We start from the raw sequence: 21,986 nt of genomic DNA on the forward strand, positions 1-21,986 counted from the left end.
GCTGCCTATTTTGTCATCATCCTCGACAACGAGCTGCACTTGAGATGAGGTGACTCGGGCCACTCGGTGAAGGCAGGTTAGCGTGACAACCAGGGAGGAGGGGCTGGAAGACGGGGCTACCTCTATCCACGCCTGTTCTGTGCCAGGAACCTGAGCAGCATAATCTCCTCTCAGCTTCACAAAAGTGAGAGAGGGCCATTATCCTTACGTTAGAGACGAGGAAACTGAGGCTCAGAGAAGTCACTTCCCTGCCAAGGTCTGGGACAGAGTGAGGGTGTGAATTCAGGTCTGGCTGCCCTGAGCTGCACCCCCTCACATACTCCCCCCAGACCCCACACCCGTCTCCAGCAGACCATGTGACTCCTTTGCTCATCAGAGCCACCCTCCTCCAGCACACACCTCCTACAAACCTCAGCATCAGAGAGCCCCCAGACCCCACTTTTCCAGCAAGCAATACCCCCTCGGGCATCCCGCTCCACTTTCACCTAAACAAAGAGAATGTGCAAGCCGCAGGTTCAGCATCAGATGCTGAGGAAGGACACCACGGCTGCCTCTGAAGTCCACGATGGTTTATCCAGCATTTAGTATGTCCAGTCACTGTACTAGTCACTTCAGATTACCTCCTCTAAGGCTCACAACCTTAAAATGGGTATTATCAGTCCCATTTTACAGATGTTGAAACTGAGGGGCAGAAAGCTAAGACATTTCTCCAGGGTCCCACAGTCAGGAAGTGGCGGAGCTCAGATTCAAACCCAGGACCGTCCTGACTCCACACTGGGCTCTCTACCAGCACTGTGCTACCTAACCCTCCCCCCCCACGGCTCTTCCACAGGTTCAGGCTCAGCCAACGCTTACTGAGCAGAAGTCCCCCTCGAGTTTTCCTGAGCGTGTCTCTCTGGTCAGTTGGGGTGGGGGTTGCCCGAGGCCCCATTTCAGCCCATTCAACAAGAGCATGTTCACAGCACAGCTGTCCAAGCACCCCACCTTTTATCAGTTGAGCATCAATTTGGGTGGAGGTCAATCATGGCATTAAGGCTGGGGTCGGGGGGGTCTCTTTCTTTCCAACCTCCCAGAGCCTTTGGATCCAGAACAGTCCCTCTGCTTGACCACTTCTAACAGGGACAGCAAACCCCTCAAGGCCTTTCCCCAGACTCCTTCTCCAGTGGCTGCTGCCCAATTCAATTTCTCTACTCCCTTCTCCACAGCACGCACGGAAGCCTCCTGCCAATACCATGCCAACACCAATTCATTCTTGATTAACTAATATTTAATGAATGGGCTTGTTTAACGGCTATACAGCTTGTTCTTGAGTTCCAAAAATCTCAAGTATGTCTGTTGGCATCAGCTTTGCTGTAGAGGGCAGCTCCCCAAGAACAGGGATGGCATCAATTAAGCCATTCTCTGCAGCACAGGTATCTGCAGATAGACGTGGTAGATAAAGGACAGACACTGGGTGCAACATCCACTTCTCCACGTGGGCGGCCACCAGGAGGTCGGTCCAGCTCCAGGAAGAGGCTTCCGGATCTAGCCCAGGGCCCGGCCATACGTAGGAAGTGCCGGGTATATACCTGCTGAATGTAATGTCTGCTTTCAGACTTTGCTGAACCCCTCTCTCTCACCTTCCAGGACACAGAAGAGAAAACCACTACGTGGTATTGGAAAAATCAACGCTCCCATTAAGTATCCTCAAATCCGAGACGGAGTGAAGTCTCCTGTCAGTTATTCAGGAGCTGACGGCCCTGTTGCAGGAACCTCAGACCCCTGCTTGGTGGCCCCCTCCTCGCTCACTCCAGCCTTCCCTCGCGTCTATCACATCTGCATCCTCACCTACGAGTTAGCAAACCGCAGGGGCAGGAAGCTGCAGTCAAGTCCGCACTGGCCTAGACGGTCACTCAGGCAGGAGGACGCTACACGAGCAGCTGAAGTGGAACCAGCACATAATCCAGAAGGTCCACTCGGCCTCGCTCTCCTGCGCACACCGCAGCGTCCACGTCAGACCCGGCTCTGCTGTGGACATAGATCATTCTTGACACAGTCCTTAGCAATTTCTCTTCCAGCAACACAGACGTGGGGATATCTTGCATTAATACAGTGTTTGCCCTCATCCATCCTCTTTTTGGAAAGCTTTAAAAGCAACATCATCACACTTATAATTATAACTAATTTAGGCAGGAAAGAATACACACTCTCTCCAACGACCCTACAAACACCATTGCATTTGAGACTCACAAAGACCAAGTGAAGTAGGGAGACTTGATCAATATACCCATTTTACAGATGAGGATACCAAAGCCCAAGAAGGCCAAGTGCCAAATCTGAGAGTCACTACTCTTTCCAGCACCCTGCACTCCTGGAGTACGCCCAGTAAAGTTCTCCAGAAGGCCCTGAGTCTCCTAAATTACTTGGAATTAGCAAGATGCCCAATACCAATGAGTACTTAATGCTGTGATGATGATGATGGTGAAAAGGAGGAAAAGGTTTCAGTGACCTCATGTAGATTAAATGACGCATTCAAAATACCCCCTACATTAGCAAATTTTGTATCTGTAAGGATTTTGCAGTAGTTTCTCACACCCTAACAGTATCTTCCTAACCTCCTAGCTTTAACACACAGCAACCAATTATCCTCCCCTTGGCTCAGCAATCTGGGTCTCAGGATTTGCTGTCCCAACAAAACCTTCTGGCTGTTTCTTAAGCTATTGGCTGCGGTTGGATTTTCCACTTGACATTGTTAAGAGATTAAACTGTTTATCTCATTGTCATGCACAGGCCTTTTCAGTTTCCTGCTAATAGATTCTGGGCAGATAAGGATTACAGAAGTGATACTCCCAAATTCCTCTCCATACCCCAGCCGGTATCCTTTCCCCAGAGTTAAGAGGTATATTTTATTAAATTTACTTTTCAGATAGCTAACTTGCAAAAAGAAAACATTACACACCCACGCACAGCAGAGGATTAGATGAACACCAGCTCCTATACAATTGCGGAAGGAGCACTTCACGGGAGATCCTGCTGAATTATACGTTTTATGACTCCGTCATCAATTGCCATAGAGAAGAAGAAAACAAATTGAGCTGAGCCTGGAAAGAATGTCAGCGAAACTGGAAAAACACATGCTGGGAACTGCCTGGGGGGGGGGGGGTGCAGTGACCTCGCCTGTAATTGCTTAGGTCCCACCAACTCGCAGCATACCAAGAGAGACTGCAGACTGAGCCGGTGGATGGCCAGTCACCAGGGAACCAAATCCCTCCGTCCCTCGGCAGGCTGAAGACTCCCCGTAGCGTATGAAAATATCAAGCGCTGGTACTATAAAATGTATTGCAGCTTCTTCTTGGAAAACAGTACAATCAGTTTATTCATTCTGATTAAATGGATGATGGGGAGCGGGCAGAATGCAGAGAACCCTTTAAGAGCGGTAAAGAAAGAACACTGCTGTCAATGCCCCAAAAGCCAAAGGCCTCATTCCTGCCCTCCGATGCATTAAGACCAACTTGATAAACGTGAGCAAGTGGACCACTCTTTCAGAAGAGTTCTACTTGGCCAAGGACGGGGCCTTACACTGCATCATTAATACATATTATCATCTCTGGGTTAGGCAAACCCTAATCTTAGTCACCAGGTCAACGGAAATAATCTCGATGCCTATGTTTGAGATGCTGTATCATTTCATTTTCCCTTTCCACCCAGAATCTCACCACAAAAGTAAAATGCTAGATTAACAGGATAACAGCAAACTTTATGAGGGAGGATCCTCTTTAGTTGAAAATTCACCACCGCCACCCCAGGTTGAGTGAGAAGTTTTTCAACTTATTCAGAGATGGGGAAGTAAAAACATATCCTCTCCCTCCCCCTAAATGAAATCATACATAAGTATGAATTGCAGAGGTTCATTCTGCTTGCTTACTGCCTGTAGCTCCTACTTTTTGGTTACTTATAAAACTTATTGGCTGGTTTAGAGCAAAATAAAAGTAAAAATTTCAGGAAATAAAAAATATAGTATTGACCGCTGCCTGAAGAGATATCTTTTGTTGCATGGGTTTATATTAAGTGATATCAAGTCAATAAAATGCCCAAGTAAAGCTCAACGGAGGGGAAAGATCAGATTTCTAACAGTGAATTCTTAATGGAACTGTTGAGAGACACGCCAGACAAGTTAGTCAAAAGCCTGTGTGATTATCACAAGTCATTCCTCATCAGAGAAAGCTTGAAAGGCCCTGCTTTCAAGTAACAAGCATTCGAGTGGTCTTCCCTGCACAAACATTGTGCAAAAAGGTGTCATCATGGACCTTGTCACTTGAGGCCTATACAGTGTGCATTTCTGCTGCCAAGCTATTCACCTGTGTGTCTCTCTGATTCTCAGCCTGAAAGTAATCCCCAACCCCAAATTTTTCTTTTTTTTGGCGAGGAAGATTGGCCTTGAGCTAACATCTGTTTCCAATCTTCCTCTTTTTGCTGAGGAAGATTGGCTCTAAGCTAACATCTGTGCCCCTCTTCCTCTATTTTGTATGTAGGACACCGCCACAGCACGGCTTGATGAGCGGTGCATCGGTCCGTGCCCGGGATTCAAACCTGCAAACCCTGGGCTGCCGAAGCAAAGCATGTGAACTTAACCACTACACCACCGGGCCAGCCCCGACCCAACCCCACAATGTAACAAAAAGAAAGTACACTAGGACACAGAGATAGAAGGTAAGACCAACCTTATTCTCAATGTTCCATGAAATACACTTCAGGAAAACTGTATGGTTCTACAATAGCCTGTGAATTCACAGGTAGCCTATGAATACTGGTCTTTGAGAAATTAATTTCATTCCAGTCTTTTGGCCATGGCAGAATCATTTTCCAAGATTGTATGGGGATGAAAATGGAACTTAAAATCCCACGATTGCCACAGGGCATTTCTTCCAAGGGGCCCAACGAATTTTCCAAACAGAACTGCCTCACCAGTACTCCAGATGTCTCCCAGCTCCCCCTGGACTAACATTTATTGAGCCTCCACCAGGCGCCAGGTATGGGCCCGGGCACTTTCATCAACACTCCATCACTGCATTCTCTCCACCCCGTGAGGTCATGCCTTTTCCCCCCATTTTCCAGAGGGCTTAGATGGAGACTGGGATTTCACCCCAGGTCTCCTAAACCTCAGCCCAGCACCCTTACCCCATGATGGTGAGGTCGCAGGAATAAGCCATGAGCCCACCTTCATTGTTCTTTTTTTCCTTTCTTTGTTCTTCATCTTCCAGATGGTTCCACATTTCTTTTATGGGTAGATAATGCAGCAGAGATATTGTCTCTCATTCATTCACCCAATCCTTTAACAAATGTTTTAAAAACATGTACTGTGTTTAAAGCCACCGTGGATCTCCCAAGATAAGTAAATAGCTTATCCACTAATGAAGTTTTTTTTTTTTTTTTTTAAGATTTTATTTTATTTATTTATTTTCCCCCCAAAGCCCCAGTAGATAGTTGTATGTCATAGCTGCACATCCTTCTAGTTGCTGTATGTGGGACCCGGCCTCAGCATGGCCAGAGAAGCGGTGTGTCGGTGCACGCCCGGGATCCGAACCCCGGCCGCCAGCAGCGGAGCGCATGCACTTAACCGCTAAGCCACGGGGCCAACCCACTAATGAAGTTTTTTAAGTGAAAAGAAAAATGTATACATGGATCTGTAACTATATTGAATATGCTCTGGCCTTGCTTTCCTCATCTGTGAAATGTGGATATTGGAGGAAATGAGCTCTAAAGCCTCTCCCAGACCCAAAACTATATTACGTTAGCTATGTAAGTTATAGAAAAGTTTTTGTTATTTTTTTAATAGCAGAACAGAGGCGTAACTGCCTAATGAGATTATACTTATTTATGGTGTCTTTCAGCCAAGGAGGCTTGAATTGTCTTTACAATAATGGTTCACCCCTGGAAAAATGAATGGCCAGCTGTCTGCCAGGACCGCAGCGAGGCTCAAGGTTGGTGGTAGAACTACAGCAGTCGAGTTTGACTCTAGGGCCATGGCACCAGGTTGGTGGATTCTTCCAGACCACCAAGATGGCCTCCAAAGTCAGGTAGACTGGACCCACGGGTCTGAGGGAAAGCTACAATGCTGGGTGTTTCTGCTGCACGTTGTTGAGACCGCCTATAGCACCACCGTCCTCGGTTCACTAGGTTAATAGTTAATGCAGTCCAGGAAGGGCACACAGTCTCCGAAGAACTGGACATACCAAGTCCCAACATCCAGATGAGAACATGGCAGCTGGCACTCTAACGGAATTTTCATATCACCAAGGAGTGCACAGTTGGGTTTGGTGTGATTTCGTAAACAAGAACTCCTCCCCTAATTCACAAAAAATACATCATTCACAGTACCAATTCTACCTGGGTCAGGAAAAAAATCACTTCAAAGCATACTTGTCACAGATTTGAGGGCACAATGTGCATAACCTATAAGACCAAGGTCTCATCTCCTATCAAAACCCATAGAACCCTCTACTCCGAAGGTGTGACCACACAGGATTTAGAAGAGTTCCTGAGTTAATTACGAATCACCTGATAATTACAAAGTTTTTTCTACCAAGATATATATTTCTTTCCATTAAATACTTCAGAATTCTACCTTTAGATAACTTATGTCGAAACCTGACAAAATAAAATAAGCCTAAACAATGTTATCAATGCTCCTAGGAATATAAATAAACTACAGAGAACTAATCTAATCTGTAACTACATTTATCAGGTATGTGCCAACAAAATCAGAAGAGTGGCTGGGTAGCAATTCAGCACTTAAAAACAAAAGTTCTGAAAATGATTTATGAAACACCTGAAGTACATTTCTCTAAAAGCAGCAACCAACTGGTTCAATGCATTTTTCTTGTAAAACCTAGAGGCTAGGTGAATCTTGAGCTGTGTTTTTGCACTGCCTAAACATCAATCTCTCTTTCTCTCTCTACTCCACCTTTATTTGAAGGGATTTTAAGCTGGCTGAATCACTTTTATCTTTGATAAAACAAAGTCTTTTGAAGTGATGTTTTGGCTCTGTGTAGGCAAAGCCTCAGTTTTTTAAACTTACACGTCTGAGGAGGCCAAAGCCCTCAGATAACAGAATGCATCTTTTACTTTTCAGGTTAATATTCTGGCATTCTCCCAGCACAGCCTCTAATATCAGTCTAATTATTAATGAGAATCTTGAGTACTGTACTGATGATTTATTCTGATGATGCTTTTTCAATGTGAAATAACAAAGAACCATTCTTCCGGTAAAGAGAGAGAAGAGAGGCAAATCAATCAATGGGTCTTAGTAAAAGCACAAAATTAAATGTGCCCAGTTTCAGCCTCAGGGCCTGAGGTCCAGACCAAAGAAATCTTGTCACACTTCCGGACACTCTGAAGTGTGACATACTTCACACACGTCAGGGTTTGAATCAGATATCTAGAATTATATAGTCACAGCGAGTTAGAACTAGACAAACTCTCATGGGATCATCCTCATGCGATATGCACATTTTAAAAGGAGGAAATTGAGCCGAGAGGCAGGGCCCACGAGTGCGTCCTTGGGTCCCTCTGCTTCCCTGAGTCCTGGTTTCCTCATCCCTAAAGAGACCAGAGTAACACTGGGAACCTCACATAAATGACTCAGGGTCCTCCCAGATCTGAAAGGTGCTGAGGCCTTGCTGGCAAGATCCTCTCCACATACCTGAGAGAGAAGGCCGCCGCATCTCAAGAAAACAGCATATGCAAGCTGACCTGATAACCCCACAAACCAGGGCCTTCAATATTCTCATCCAGAAAAGAATTTTCTACTTAAAAGTACTCACCACTAGATTCGTTTTTTAAAAATATCCCTCTAAGGCTTTTAAATTTTAATTTGGTTTACCCCCAAATAAAAATTTTACCGTTTTCAAAACCACATAAAACCATTTTAAACTCTTTGAATTTTTTAGTACGTGTATGAGTTAGTTTTTAGTTCTTCATTAAAAAAAGACAACAAAACAAGTCAATACACCAAAAAAAGGCAAAGGAAACAAAATTCTAATGGCCCTTAAAAAACAGTAAGCACCAAGAAGCCAAGGATTTTGTATTACACTCTTTATATATTCACCCAGGTAACTAGGCCAACGTTTTGTTTTGTTTTGTTTTTTGTACACACAATTGATAGTACAATTTTGGAATAAATCAATAAAATCTGCTTTTTAAAGTAAGATGCATGCATATTTTAACAGTACTTTAAGCCTGATGTTTCAACGCCCCAGATACTCTTGAATGGAATAACAGAGAAAAGTAAAGAAGTGCTGATTAATTTTTAGTTGTCTTAAAGAACAAAAGAGAGAACACCATCCTTGTTCAGTGCAATTGACTTGTGTTCAGATCACAGAGAACAGTGAGTGTGAATATGCCTAATTTAAGCCACTGAACACAAGGCAGGTAAGATAATTACTTCCCAGCAAATTTCAAGTGTCTGATGCTTTATAAACAGAAAGGCAGATGTAAAAGCTTGGAACATTCTATTTCGGGGACAGGCATATCTGTCAGGCTCAGCCGAAGACGTAGGAAAGGCCTGAAGCACTTTGCATATTTCTGAGGATGTCCTTACAGCTCCTACCCATGGAAGCAAATGACGAGAGCTGGCCTTCTCATCACATTCCCGGCCCGGCAAAAGGCCTTTGCTAATTTGCATAATCTAAATGGTTAAGTAATTTTCAAAGTGCATTTCCAAACAACTTGCTTTTCACTTTATTTTTAACTATATATAGGGAGGCCTTCTGAATTCCCTGTGTACTGGCTCTGGGACCTCCCCCAGGGAGACCAGACAGCAGGAGAGGTAACAAAGCAGCCAGGCTACAGGCTTCTCTGGGCTGTCACCTCCGCCTGCACACAGCATCACACACAGCCATGCCTCCGCAGAGCTAAAGAATGTGCCCCACGAGGCCTGAAAGGTTTAATTCTGTGGAAAGGCAGAGCAGCAGAAAAAAATTCTCAGTGTTGGTCTCAGGGCCAGGGCTTGGTTGTGTGACTGGAGGCTGAACATGCAATTTCAAACCTGTGTGTCTGAGTGTGAGAGTGTGTGAGCATGGGTGAGGGTGAGCATGGGTGAGGGTGAGCATGTGTCAGGGTGAGTTACTGTGAGCAAGTGTAAGGGTGTCTGTGAGCGTGTGTAAGTGTGTGTGAGTGAGGGTGAGCATGTGTGAAGGTGAGTGTGTGAGTGTGAGCATGTGTGAGGGTGAGGGTAAGCATGTGTGAGGATGTGTATGAGCATGTGTGAGGGAGGGTTAGCGTGTATGAGTGTGAGCATGTGTGAAGGTGAGCATGCGAGTGTGTGCGTGTTTGAGGCTGTGTGTGAGCATGTGTGAGGGAGGGCGAGCATGTATGAGTGTGAGCATATGTGAAGGTAAGGGTGAGCATGTATGAGTGTGAGCGTGTGAGAGCAACTGTGTGAGCACGGGTGAGGGTGAGCATGGGTGAGTGTGAGCATGTGTGAGGATGTGTGCACCTGGAGCGCAACGCAGCAGTATGAACAGAAGCAGCAAAGTGCAGAGAAGAGAACAGAGTGTTGGTACTGTAGGACCTCAGACAGCAGGGGCTCAGGTTTTATCTATAAAACACGGAAAAAACCAGCCAAAAGGCCCAATCAAGATGTTTGGCCTTCTGTAGATAAAATATCAGTATCAGGTAATCAAGTGATTTTTGACCCAATGAGTAGAAGTTTTGGTGTCACAGATAAGGCTCCACCATAACAATCTGTACAAGAGAAAGAAAACTTAGCTTATGGTGCAAGCAGTCAACCAAAAGTTCAAAAGTCCCTAGGATCCCATAATTTCCAGTTGATTACCCACCCTCCCCCCACACACTCTCCCAATCAGTGTCACGTGATTCAGAGAGTGAAGCTGGTAGGGGATGTCTCCCTGGCTTTACTCCGTGGGTGTCTGAAAACCTATTTAAAGGTGTGAGGTAGGCTGGACAACAGACAGGCTCATTTCTGCTTCTGGACCTGTTAGCTAACTTGAGAACACCACTCATCCCTCTGGTTGATGGCATCGCTCGAGCAAATGAAACAAAATTATCACCTGTCAAGATTTATCTCCCCTTTAACTCCCTTCCGGACAAGAGCCCTTTTCAAACATCAGGACAGACAAACTGTTTCGAGAAGCAGCCAATAGGAGCTGCTAATCCACCACTAGAAAAGGCGAATGGAAAGTTGGAGAACAAGTTGAAGTAACTTGAGCTGTACCGGCTATGTTTCAGGGTTTAAAAAGCAAAGGAAGGGGCCGGCCCCGTGGCATAGCAGTTAAGTTCCCGTGCTCTGCTTTGGCGGCCCAGAGTTCGCAGGTTCAGATCCCAGGCACGGACCCACACATCGCTTATGAAGCCATGCTGTGCTGATGTCCCATATAAAGTAGAGGAAGACGGGCACAGATGTTAGCCTAGGGCCAGGACCAATCTTCCTCAGCAAAAAAAGGGGGATTGGCAACGGATGTTAGCTCAGGGCTAATCTTCCTCACCAAAAAAAAAAGCAAATGGGAGGAGTGGAACAGAGGACCATCTCATTCCCTAGGCCTTCAACTGTAGCCAAGAAGGCAGAATAATCTGGGCCATGCCTTCAGTGAGAAGCATCTTCCACCTGCCCTTTACCACCATCCCCTTCCAGGTGGACCCTCCCTCCTCCAAAGGTGATGTGCCCATGTCCTGGCCACAAAATGCCAGGCTAAGTGGGGTCAGATTTTGTATTCACATTTGCCTCCCGATCATCAGCAGAGTTTCATGAAAAGAAATGTCTGGTCTTCAAAAATTCAGACTGTGATTTCTGAAGTGGGAGTCAGAGAGAAACATGCCTTTAAGGTCCAAAAATACCTTAGAGAAGGATGTCGAGCAGAAATATGAAGTTCTCAGTTGCTGTGGTTTAAGTTCTTGAGGTACAATGAATAGCATCTGCTCCTCAAGATGAGATTGGAAGGCTACCTACTACAATAAGACACAGACTCTCCCACGAGGTAGCACAGGAACCCGTGCGCGCTGAACTAGGAAATTCCCCATGCTCTGGAAAAGCTGAGAGAAAGTCCAGACCTTTTCAGAAGTGCTAGCTTCAACTCTTACGTCTTCTGTAAGATATGATCCTCCTCAAAGTGAAAACAGCCTAGGACTGAGATTAACTATGTCACAGAAATAAACTCCTGTCCACTGCCATAGCCAGAGCAAGATGTTAGTACGGTGAATCCAAAAAGATGAACTTGAAAACATCCCGAAAATGTACCTGTCCCAGCCAACAAGTATATCCGTTAGGAGTTACCACCCGGGTGCCTATCTCAGGCAATTCAACCTACTATAACATTCTGTTATTAAAGAAACCGGCGACTTAGCTGAAAGCATGGTTTTCATTTTAATTCATACATCAAACTGTGTCTTACTCACTCTGGCGCCACAAACATTGCAATGTCCTGACTTAACTTACTGAGGCCAGGTGGTTGTTCACCTAACAGATCAGCCACAACCACATCCACAGGTTTCAGGGCCCTGTCACAGAATCACATCACTCATGTTCCCGGCCTGTTAGTCCGGGCTGACTTAATTCAATGAGGTCTCCTTGTCAGTTTTCCTCTGCCTAAATCAATCACAGAATTAAGTGTTTCACCTGATCAGACAAAAACTACACTTAGCAGCTCTGTTCACTATCTTTGGGGATTAATCAGGAAATTTTTCGTAACACTCGTGAATATTATCTTCCCAGGAAATGAGTGGTGCTAGAGGCACCTTAAAAAACTGTTTCTTAAGGTGTACATGGAAATAGCAACAGAAGTGACTTGGATTCACTGTGCAAGCTACCAAGTGCGTGGTCAGCGCCTAGGCACCTCCCCAGCAAACACACCTGAAGAGAATCATAGGTTCTGACTGCCCCAGGGCCCTGGTCAGAGTCTTCAGGACTCAGCAGAAAGTAAGAAAAACAGGGGACACATGGGGCATGAAAGCAGACAAGGTCTAGAAAAATCTCAAGGCAAGACTCACCACTCTGGGCTTCTGCTGGTCCAGGGTATGCAGGAAGGCGGAGTTGGGGTCCAGGCAGCGCTCAGGGTCACTGGAGATGTCCTCCTCCGAGTCCTCATAGGAGGAGGAGAAGCCGGTGGAGGAGGCAGAGGAAGAGGACAGTTTCCTCAGGGGCAGGCTGCCCCGAGGGCTTCCCTGCGCCTCCTCCAAGGTCCCGTCCTCCTGGGCACCCATGTCTGTGATGATGACGGCAGGAATATTGCCTGGGCTGCAGGCCTCTCTCAGGGAAGTCTTGTCCTTCTGATCTGGGGAGAGCAACTCTGGGCTGGGGTGGGCGTCTCTGTCCTGCGGCTGGCTTCCCCAAGTCCCCTCGGGTTGTACCCCTGTGCCACACGTCCAGGCCAGACTGGCTTCCTCCATGGGGCCCAGCCAAGCCCTGGAGCTCCCAGGCTGCACACCCGCCCTGTCCCCAGGAAGGCACGGAGGTTCTTTCAGATCTTTTGTCGAGGGCCAACAGGGCAAAGGCTCCAGCTTTCCGCCAGAGAGTATTCCTGCTTCTACCTCCCGGGTCCCTGGCTGTGCTGAGCTGCTGCCCCCACGCAAGCCCAGCATGGGAGACCCTTCATCCACTCTGTTAGAGCGCTGCTGAGGCTCCCTGACCACCAGGGCCCCACTCGGGGCTACCTCGGGGCCTACCAAGCCCAGGTCTCCGGGTGGCCTGAACCAGGTCGGGGCCTTCGACGGCTCCGACATTTGCGCGTTCACAGTCCTCTCCTCTGGCCTCTCGTCCGCTTCAGACGCCCCGGAGCCTGGCACGCCACAGGGCAGTTTTCCTTTCTCCACTTTTCCAGGGGGCTCTCCACTGCGGGGACCGCCCCCCTCTGGGGCCAGGCTTGTCTCACTGCCCAGAGACTGCGTCTCCACCAAGGCCTCCCCGGGGTGCACACCCCCAAGTGCGCGGGCCCTCTCAGACCGCTCAATGAGGGCAGGGTCGTGTGGACGGTGTGGTCCAGTGGATGTGGCTCTCGCTGCCACTTCTGTGGTCATCACTAAGTTCCTTCCCACCAGTTCCAAAGGTGGGGCTTGACAGCTCCGAGTTCCCAAAGGAGGCGAGACCCTCTTGTCAATTTCCATAGCTACGGGTGAGCCACAGCGGAGTCTGGCAGGGACTCTCTTCTCCATTCTCGCCGAAGCGGCTGGACCCTGAGCCCCTGATCCCGACCCGGCAGCCGGGCCGGGGACAGGTGCCACTCCTTCCTTGTCCTTCGAAAGGCATGGGCTGGGCGCCCCTCCGCTCCTCCGGGAGTCGGCCTCTGAAGTCTCTAGACATTGCTCCCCCCAGGACTTTGTCCTTCGTTCCTCGCTCTGAGCTAGGACCCTTCCTGGGGGCTGACTGCTGCTGCGGAAGGGGCACGGGGAGGGCGAACGAGCCCTGCCCAAACGCGGGCTGCGGGGCGCTTGGATGGCGGAGCTCTGTGCCTGGATGTGCGCCTCGAACATGCCCACCTTCTGGTTCACCTGCACGTTCTGCAACTCGCGCTGCAGGATTCGCAGCTTCCTCTTGGCTTCCTCCGGCCCCGGAGGGGAGAGGGTACCGGCGGTCACCACCTGCTGCCCGTCCTCTCTCAGGCGACCCGCCCAACTAGGGCTGCCCACGCTGCTGCCGCTGCCGCTGCCGCTGCTGCTATTCAGCCTGCGCCGGCCGCTCCGCCAGCCCCCGGGGCTCCCGGGCTCCTCAGGCGACAACGACTCGGCTGGGGGGAAGAGGAAAGAGGCGCCTCTCCCGGGGCTGAAAACGCTGCCGGGGCTCAACGCGGCCCTCCCCGGCGGCGGGGGCGTCTCGGTGCCGCTGGGCCGGGGGCCGCCGCCGCTCTTCACCTGGTTGGCGCTATTCATGATCACCAGGCTGTTGAGTGCATAGCAGTACATAGCCATAGTACTGGGTCCGCCGCGCTGCCCGCCGCCGCGGCTCCCGCTCCGGCTCCGCCACCGGCGCCTCCTCCTCCCGCGGCTCCCGGCTCAGCCTCGCAGGCCCGGCGGCCGCGGCTCCGCGCGCAGATGGAGCGGCATGGCCAGGGCGGCGGGCGGGGGGCAAGACCGCGGGCTCAGCCCCCGCCCAAAGGGCCGTAAACAACAGCGCCGCTGTGGAGACACAAAGAGAAAAGTCAGGACCCCATAGGGCGAGCGTGGGGGACGGGTAGGGGATCCCCAATCTGTCGGGGATCGGGTGCCGTTGGACGTCTCACCTACAGAGGCTGTGCGGCTCGGCGAGGACACAGCCCCGGGGGCCTCAGTCGCCAGCGCGCTTGGGGGTGTGCGTTTCCCGACTGCGCTCCCACCCCTCACCCCAGGTTGTGATGCGCTTGGAGGTCCCTTCCAATTCCAAATTCTAAGATTCGTCTCCTGAGCCACGCGCACGGGCGGGGGACGAGTACAACTACTTGGCTCCTAAGTGTACAGTGTGCGGGGAGCGGAGTCAGCCGGAGGACACCCCATCCACCGTCTCCGGGTCTCCTCTGCCTGAGCAAACATTGGTGACATCGGGTCTAACCGGGCAGCCCCCGCCCTCGGACTTCAGGATCTCCCCGCTCCACCCTCTCTGGCCATCAGGGACCGACTCGGAGGGAACCTGCGCGGGACCTGCCTTCCCCCAGCCGCTGCCTGCGCCGGGGGCTGGGAGGGCGCCTGCGTGCCTGCCTTTTACCTTCTGACCCTGGCCTTGGGGCTGCGTCCCTCGGCCTAGGAAGGCCTGGGCGCGCGGCGGGGCCAGGGCCGGGGCATTCTTCAGCCCTGGCCTTGTCCCCAGTCCCTAAACAAGTGTGTTTTGTGAGTGTGGGCGCGCCTGCGCGCGCTGGGGACCGAGACGCTGCACGTCCCCTGTACCGGAACCAATAGTCGCCGCCCGCTGTGGTCGCCCCCCGCGCTCGCCCCCCGTGGAGGGGGGTGTGTGTGTGCGCGCGCGCGCGCGCACGCGGTAGAGCGAGTCAGCCCTCCGCACGCCGGGTGCCCCAGGACGCGGCTGCCCCTGCGGGCTCTGGGACCCGCGCCCCCTCGGGGGAACTCCAGGGAGTGAGAGGCTGCAGCCCGGCGGGAGCCCCGGCCCTGCAAACCTCCGGGGGCCCGCGCTCTGACTCCCGGGGCGGCGCGGCCGAGTGCAGGGCTTCTCCGCATCCTGAGCAGCCTCGCCCGGCGCCAGCGGAGCTGCCCGGCGGCCCGAGCCGGCGGACGCCTGGAGCGCCCCGGGGGAGGCGGCGCGGAGCCAGCAGCCCGGAAGGCGAGCAGGGGAAACGCCGACAACTCGTCTCTCCCTCCTCTCCCCGCACCCCTACTCCACGCCACCCCCCAGATCAAACCCCCTTCCCCGGCTCCTCAGCCCACCTCTCTGTGCTTTTTCAGAACCTGGAACGCTCCGATTCGCTGCAGCGCAGAGGGCGAGGGGAAAGAGGGTTCAGAGGCGAGAGCCATTAAAAAGCCGCCAAACTTACCTGCAATTTCTCGGATTCCCGGGTCCTGTGCAGACTACATGGCCCAGGCACGCAGACCTAGTAGGAACAAGATGGCTTTAAAAGCAAAAAAGTTCAGAAATGATTTCCTCACCAAGCAATGGAAGACAAAAAAAGGGGAGTTCGAAAGAATGGAAAATGCTCCTCGGCAGGGGCCGGGCGATCCGGGCGGTGGCGACTCCGGGCCGGCCCTGCACGCCCTTCTCAGCGGTGGAGATACTGTCCCTGTCAGTGTCTGCTCCGAGCTACTTCAGTGTTTGTTCAATGTGCGATCAAAAAAAAAAAAAAAGTTGGGGTGGGGGGAGAAGGTTGGTGGGGAGGAGGGAGGCGGGAGGAGGGAGAAAGGCGGGGGCTTGGGGGAGGAAAGCAGGAAGGAAGTTGTGAGCCTGTCTGGGGTTGAACTCAGCGGAACAAGTTTTTCTTTTCTTCTTTTTTTTCTATTGCTTGGCAAGACCGAGGGAGGGAAACACTTAAAAAAAAAAGTTTCCATTGTTAGCTAACAAAAAAAAAGCCTTTTAACTTCTGCGGGTTAAAGATATACGATCCATTTTCCACCCCTCCATCAAGCCTTGCTGATGTCTAGCTTTATGAAACTATTTTTGAAAAATGTTTTTAATAAAGTTTTGCTTGTGCATTTTAAGCAAAGCAGATCGTGGGGACTTTTTTAGCATGTAAAACGGGCTAAAATTCTATACAAACGGTTTGTGTTCTTGTACACAAATATGCAAATTCAGAGAAGGTGCTTTGTGGGCACCTCGGTGCAAAGTTGCAGATTTTAAATGCATCGCGGTGGTATTTTGGAAGACTGCTTGGGCTGAGAGCTGTTGACGGTTTTGCAGTGCAATTGCTGGTTGTATAAACACGCCTTTACGTTGCACATTTATCTGTTACTAAATGCACACAGCAAATGTGACTGGCATATTTTTGCACTTAATGGTCAAAGTTATTTTAGAAAAAGAATAGTCCTGAAAAGAAGAAGTCCTGAGACCCCTTGCTCAGTTTCCTGTACCTGGATCATTTTCAAGAGCCTTTTCCCCCTACCATCAGCAAAAAAGGAGGAAGGTGCATGGCTAATATTCCTGGTGGGGGGAATCCTGCTAACTTTAAGCTCTGTGTTTTGCATTATTCACTAAATCCTAAAATACAGCATTTAGTGGAAAGAGGGAAATCACAACTGCCAGGCTCAGGAGATTTAAAAATCTGAAGCCTGAATTAGTCCTTATATTCCTATTAGCTAAAATTTAGATGGAAATTTTTACTTTGCTTGTAGCAAACCCATTTCTTTTTGCTTGTAGCAAACAACATTATTGTTTAAATGAGCAAAGCAATGTGCTGCTCAATCAGGAAAAGATCTTCTAGCTCAGAATTCCTGGGAAGCAGACACTGTTGAGTTCTTTCTAATTTTTTTTAAACATGCCATGAAAGAATTGAGCCTAATTCCTCTCCCACCCGCAATGGGGCTGAATGAAAAGAGCCCAGAGTTTATTCAGGCGTGGACTCAGGATCTGGGCAGTTGCTAAGGCAGAGAAGTCAGCCCTATCCTTGCCCCTAATTCGCTTCTCTAGTGGCAAGAAAGAGGAGCTGCCAGGTCCCAGGAGACCCACTCTTTGGAGTTTATTTCTGACTGTTCTAGGAGATGTAAACACCCATGTCATGTGTCATGGTGGGAGCAACTGGAGGAACCTAGCAATGCATACAGTGAACACGGAAACTTCGCTTCCCAGCCCCTAGGAGATCTGTCACCTCACAGCCAGACATCATCGGCCTTCCCCCAAATTAAGAAATTCAGGCTTCCTGAATGTACAGTCAGCCTGAAGAATTCTTGCTAGGAAGGCAGCCAGCAGCTGGTCAGGTGTGGCTTGCAAAAGGGATTCATTCCTGCCTTGGGATGGAGGTAGAACTAGATGAGAATTCTACCAGTCTAAAATTTTATCCTTGCCACCAAGAGCAGCAGGGCTTGGGGAAAAGATGGAGCAAAAACCCATATCTGGAAGCCAGCATGGTTGGCTTGCATCCTGAAGCAGAATCTAGCTGCCTTTCATGACTTTAAATGACATGAGAAAAAAAAGTATATAGCACTTATTAGCCAGGCACTGTTCTAAGCACATTATCAATATTTATACATTTTATTCCTCATAACAACCCTATGTGGTAGATACTATTATTATCCTCATTTTACAGATGAAGAAATTAAAGCACAAAGCAGTGAGAAATTTGCCCCCAAATCCCACAGCCAGTAAGTGGTAAGGCTAGGATTTGAACCTGTGCAGTCTGGGTCCAGAAGCCATGCTTATTACTGTTTCTCCATATTCTATACTAGTTATCTACAACTGTAGGGAAAGTTAGGAAAAGTTTGCCTAACTTTGCAGCATTCTCATTTTCCCACTTTTGCAATGGAATTTTAAAAATCATAGCTATGAAACTAAGGACAGAAGGGAACTTCCTCAACTTGATAAAGGGCATCTATGAAAAAACCTACAGCTAACATCGTACTTAATGGTGAAGGACTGAACACCAGCCCCCGAAGATCAAGAACAAAGTAAAGGTGTCTGCTCTTGCCACTTCTGTTCAATATTGTACTGCAAGTCCTAGTCAGAGCAATTAGACGAGAAAAAGAAATAAAAGGCATCCAGATTGGAAAGGAAGAATTAAAACTATATTTACAGATGATATGATTGTTTTGTAGAAAATCCTATGAAGCCTAAAAAAAGCTACTAGCACTAATAAGTGAGTTTAGCAAGTGTACTGGTTTGCTAGGGCTACTGTAACAAAGTACCACTGACTGGGTGACTTAAACAACAGAACTTTATTTTCTCACAATTCTGGAGGCAAGAAGTCTGAGATCAAGGTGTTGGCAGGTTTGGTTTCTTCTGAGGCCTCTCTCGTTGGCCTGTGGATGGTCATCTTCTCCCCGTGTCTTCACATGGTCTTCTCTCTGTGTGTGTCTGTGTCCTAATCTCCTCCTCTTATAAGGATATCGGTCATATTTATTAGGGCCCACCTAATTTTAACCTTATTACCTCTTTAAAGACCCTATCTCCAAAGTACAGTCACATTCTGAGGTACTGGGGATTAGGACTTTGACACATAAATTTTGGGGATACGCTATTTAGCCCGTAACAGCAAGGTTGCAGGATACAAGATCAATATAATAAAATCAACTGTGTTTCTATATATTAGCAATGAACAATCAGAAAGAAAAATTTTAAAAATAATGTTTATAATAGCATCAAAAACTATGAAATACGTAGGGATAAACATGACAAAAGATGTGTAAGACCATAAAGTGAAAACTACAAAACATTACTAAGAAAAATTAAAGAAGACCTAAATAAATGGAGAGATATACCACGTTCATGAATTGGAGGACTCAATATTGTTAAGATGTCAGTTCTCCCCAAAGTGATCTACAGCTTCAATGCAATCACAATCAGCATCCTTGCAGGTTTTTATTTTTGTGGAATTGACAAACTGGTTCTAAACTTCATAGGTAAAAACAAAGGATCTAGAATAGCCAAAACAGCTTTGAAAAAGGACAAAGTGGAAGGACTAACACTATCTGACTTCAAGACTTATTATAAAGCTACAATAATCAAGACGATGTGCTACTGGCATAAAGTTAGACAAACAGATCAATGTGACAGAATATAGAGTCCAGAAATAGACTAATATATATATGGACAATTGATTTTTGACACAGGTGCAAAAAAGTGGAGAAAGGAATCTTTTGACAAATAGTGCTATGATAACTGGATATTCATAAGCAAAAAAAAAAACCCAAAAACTTCAATACATATTTTGCACCATATACAAAAATTAACTCAAAATGGCTCAAGGATCTAAGTGCAAAACCTAAAATCATAAAACTTTTATAAGAAGACATAAGAGAAAATCTATGGAACTTTCAGTTAAGCAAATATTTCTTAGATATAAACCAAAAGCATAATCCACAAAGAAAAATTTTGGCAAATTGGGCCACATTGAAATTAAAAACTTCTGCTCTTATGAAAAGAATGAAAAGACAAGCTATAGACTGGGAGAAAATATATGAAAAGTGTATATTTGTATAAGGCCTTGTATCTAGACTACATAAGGAACTCAATAATAAGAGAACAACTCAATAAAAAAATGGGCAGAAGATTTGAGCAGACATTTCATCAAAGGAGATATAAGAGTAGCAAATAGGCATATGAAAAGATGCTCAACATCATCACTCAGCAAGAAAATGCAAATTAAACCACAATTAAACACCATTACATACCTATTCGAATGGTTAAAGTTTTTAAAACTTACTTGGCGAGGATGTGGGGAACTGCACTCTCACACACAGCTAGTAAGAACATAAAATGATATAACCACTTTGGAAAACCGTTGGACAGTTTCTTAAAAAGTTAAATGTATACCTACCGTATGACCCAACCATTCCACTCCTAGGTATTGACTCTAGAGAAATGAAAGCACATGTTCATACAAAGATTTGTACACAAATGTTCATAGCAGCTTTATTTGAATTAGCCAAAAACAGGAAACAAGCCAAACATCCATCAACATGTGAATGGATAAACAAATTGTGGTATATTTATACAAAGGAATACTACTTGTCAACAAAAAGAAATGAACTATTGATATATACACAACATGGATGAAGCTCAACATAATTATGCTGAATGAAAGAAGCTAGACACAAAAGAGTGTCTACTGTATAATTCCATTGATAGAAAATTCTAGAAAACACAAACTCATCTATAATAACAGAAAGCGGATTGGTGGTTCCCTGAAAATAGGGGGCTGTGGGAGGGTCAGGAGATAGGGAAGGCAAAGGAGCATGAAGAAACTTCTGGAGATGATGGATACGTTCACTACCTTGATTGTAAGGATGATTTCACCAGTGTATACATAGGCGAAAACTTATCAAATTATAAATGTTAAATATGTACAATTTACTGTATATCAATTATAACTTAATAAATACGTTTTTTAAAAAAATAGCTATGGACGGATACAGCCTTTAATGAGGATGTTATGGGCCCCTGTTCTAGTGCCTAGGGGCCCTGTGCCCCTTTCCCATCATATATAACTGTTAATTTATTTGCTGCACTGTGTAATAATCTTCACTCTTCCTGTCTTTGTTTGTTCCCTACTAGATAGTGAGCTCTTCGAGGGAAGGACCCTGATTTATTTATCTTTCTAGCCTTAGGTTTTAGCCCTACCCGGAATGGACGTATACATGTCTATTAAATCGAAAAAATAGACAGATGAATCAAGCCATAAATCAAATCACTATGCAAAAGGACCAAGGAATTGGCACCATCGGGAAAGCTGCCCCTCCTATTTCCCAGAGAGTAGGAAGTACTTCCCGCCGCCATGCTTGGCTGCTGTGAGCAGGCAGTGGAGGTGGTGGGTGATGGAGGTTTCCATCAGTCTTCTCCTCATTCTTACTCCTTGCTTGACATCTTTGTTCTAAAGTTCCCAAGACATCATTAGCCCAAGGCATGGCTGAGGCCGAGGCATGTCTCTAAGGGAGGTCACCCCACTCTCTCCTGTCCAGCACAGACCAAGGCCACAAACAAGGAGGCAGCTTGGAAGCGCCCTCCCCTGGACCCTTCATCACGGGTCTCCCTCACCTTCCCCTTGATCTGGGTAAAGCAGTAAATTATTCATTCCTTCCTTCATGTGTTGGTCTACTGAGCGTGAATCGTGCGTCCGGCTTTTGGTGGCTACTGAGGATAGGGTGGCGAAGACCATCCCTGCCCCTCAATCTATGGGGAGACCAATGAGGGTATCAAGACCAGGCTGTCTTGGAGGAGGAGGGTGAGAGGGAGACACAGCTTAGTTAGATGTGAGGTTCTTGTAGGCCCCTTCATTTACAATAGCTATGTGTCCTTGGGCAAGTACTGAAACTCCCTGAGCCTCAGTTTTGAGCACTGTAAAATGGCAAGCATTATAATACCTTCCTCCACAGTGTTCTTATGAGGATCTATTAGATAATGCACAGTTAAGCACTCCAAAGGATATACTTTCTTAAAAAGTAGCTCTCAACCCCCTAGCATCTTATACCAAAAAGATCCAAGACTTAGTGGATCTAAGTAAGACTCTGCCTCACACGTAGCAGGTACTCAATAAATAGTTGCTTCTAGAATGATCTTCAGCACACAGAGACCCTTCCTTCCTATGCTGCTCTGATCTCCTGGGGCAGCACCAACAATGTGGAGCATTCTGGGGTCTGGGGTCCCACTGAGCAGTTTCTCCCTGCTCTATCTCAGAAACTCTGAAGTCTAATGACATCTTGATGGCTATGCCCACATTCAGGCATGTAAAACCACATGAGATATGCCTGTTCACAGCCCCCACTGGCCCTTCCCAGTGAATCTTCCTGCCCTGTTCCCTGATTAGACATTCTGGATATCAAAGGACCACTCTGGGCCCAGAGCTAATTAGACCAACGTGGACAGCTAATCCACTGGCTGGCTAATGACTTAGCATGGAAACATGAGGTAGTCACTAGGATTCCTCTCACGGGAC

At 47.6% G+C, this 21,986-nt stretch overlaps 1 protein-coding gene across 1 annotated transcript in view; it reads right to left on the reverse strand.

Annotated features, from left to right (window-relative positions):
• ITPKB (inositol-trisphosphate 3-kinase B) overlaps positions 1-15,775 on the reverse strand; it is a 99,649-nt gene extending 83,874 nt beyond the window's left edge. Inside the window, exons 1-2 of the mRNA XM_004439561.3 lie at positions 15,447-15,775; positions 11,983-14,103 (exon numbers count right to left, since the gene is read on the reverse strand). Of these exons, the coding sequence (XP_004439618.1) occupies positions 11,983-13,896 (1,914 nt within the window). The 5' untranslated portion in view covers positions 13,897-14,103; positions 15,447-15,775. The remainder of the gene's footprint in view (positions 1-11,982; positions 14,104-15,446) is intronic.
• Positions 15,776-21,986: the final 6,211 nt, after the last annotated feature.

The sequence above is a fragment of the Ceratotherium simum genome, chromosome 36 (assembly GCF_057802395.1).
Source record: "Ceratotherium simum simum isolate JZ-2026a chromosome 36, ASM5780239v1, whole genome shotgun sequence".
NCBI lineage: Eukaryota > Metazoa > Chordata > Mammalia > Perissodactyla > Rhinocerotidae > Ceratotherium > Ceratotherium simum.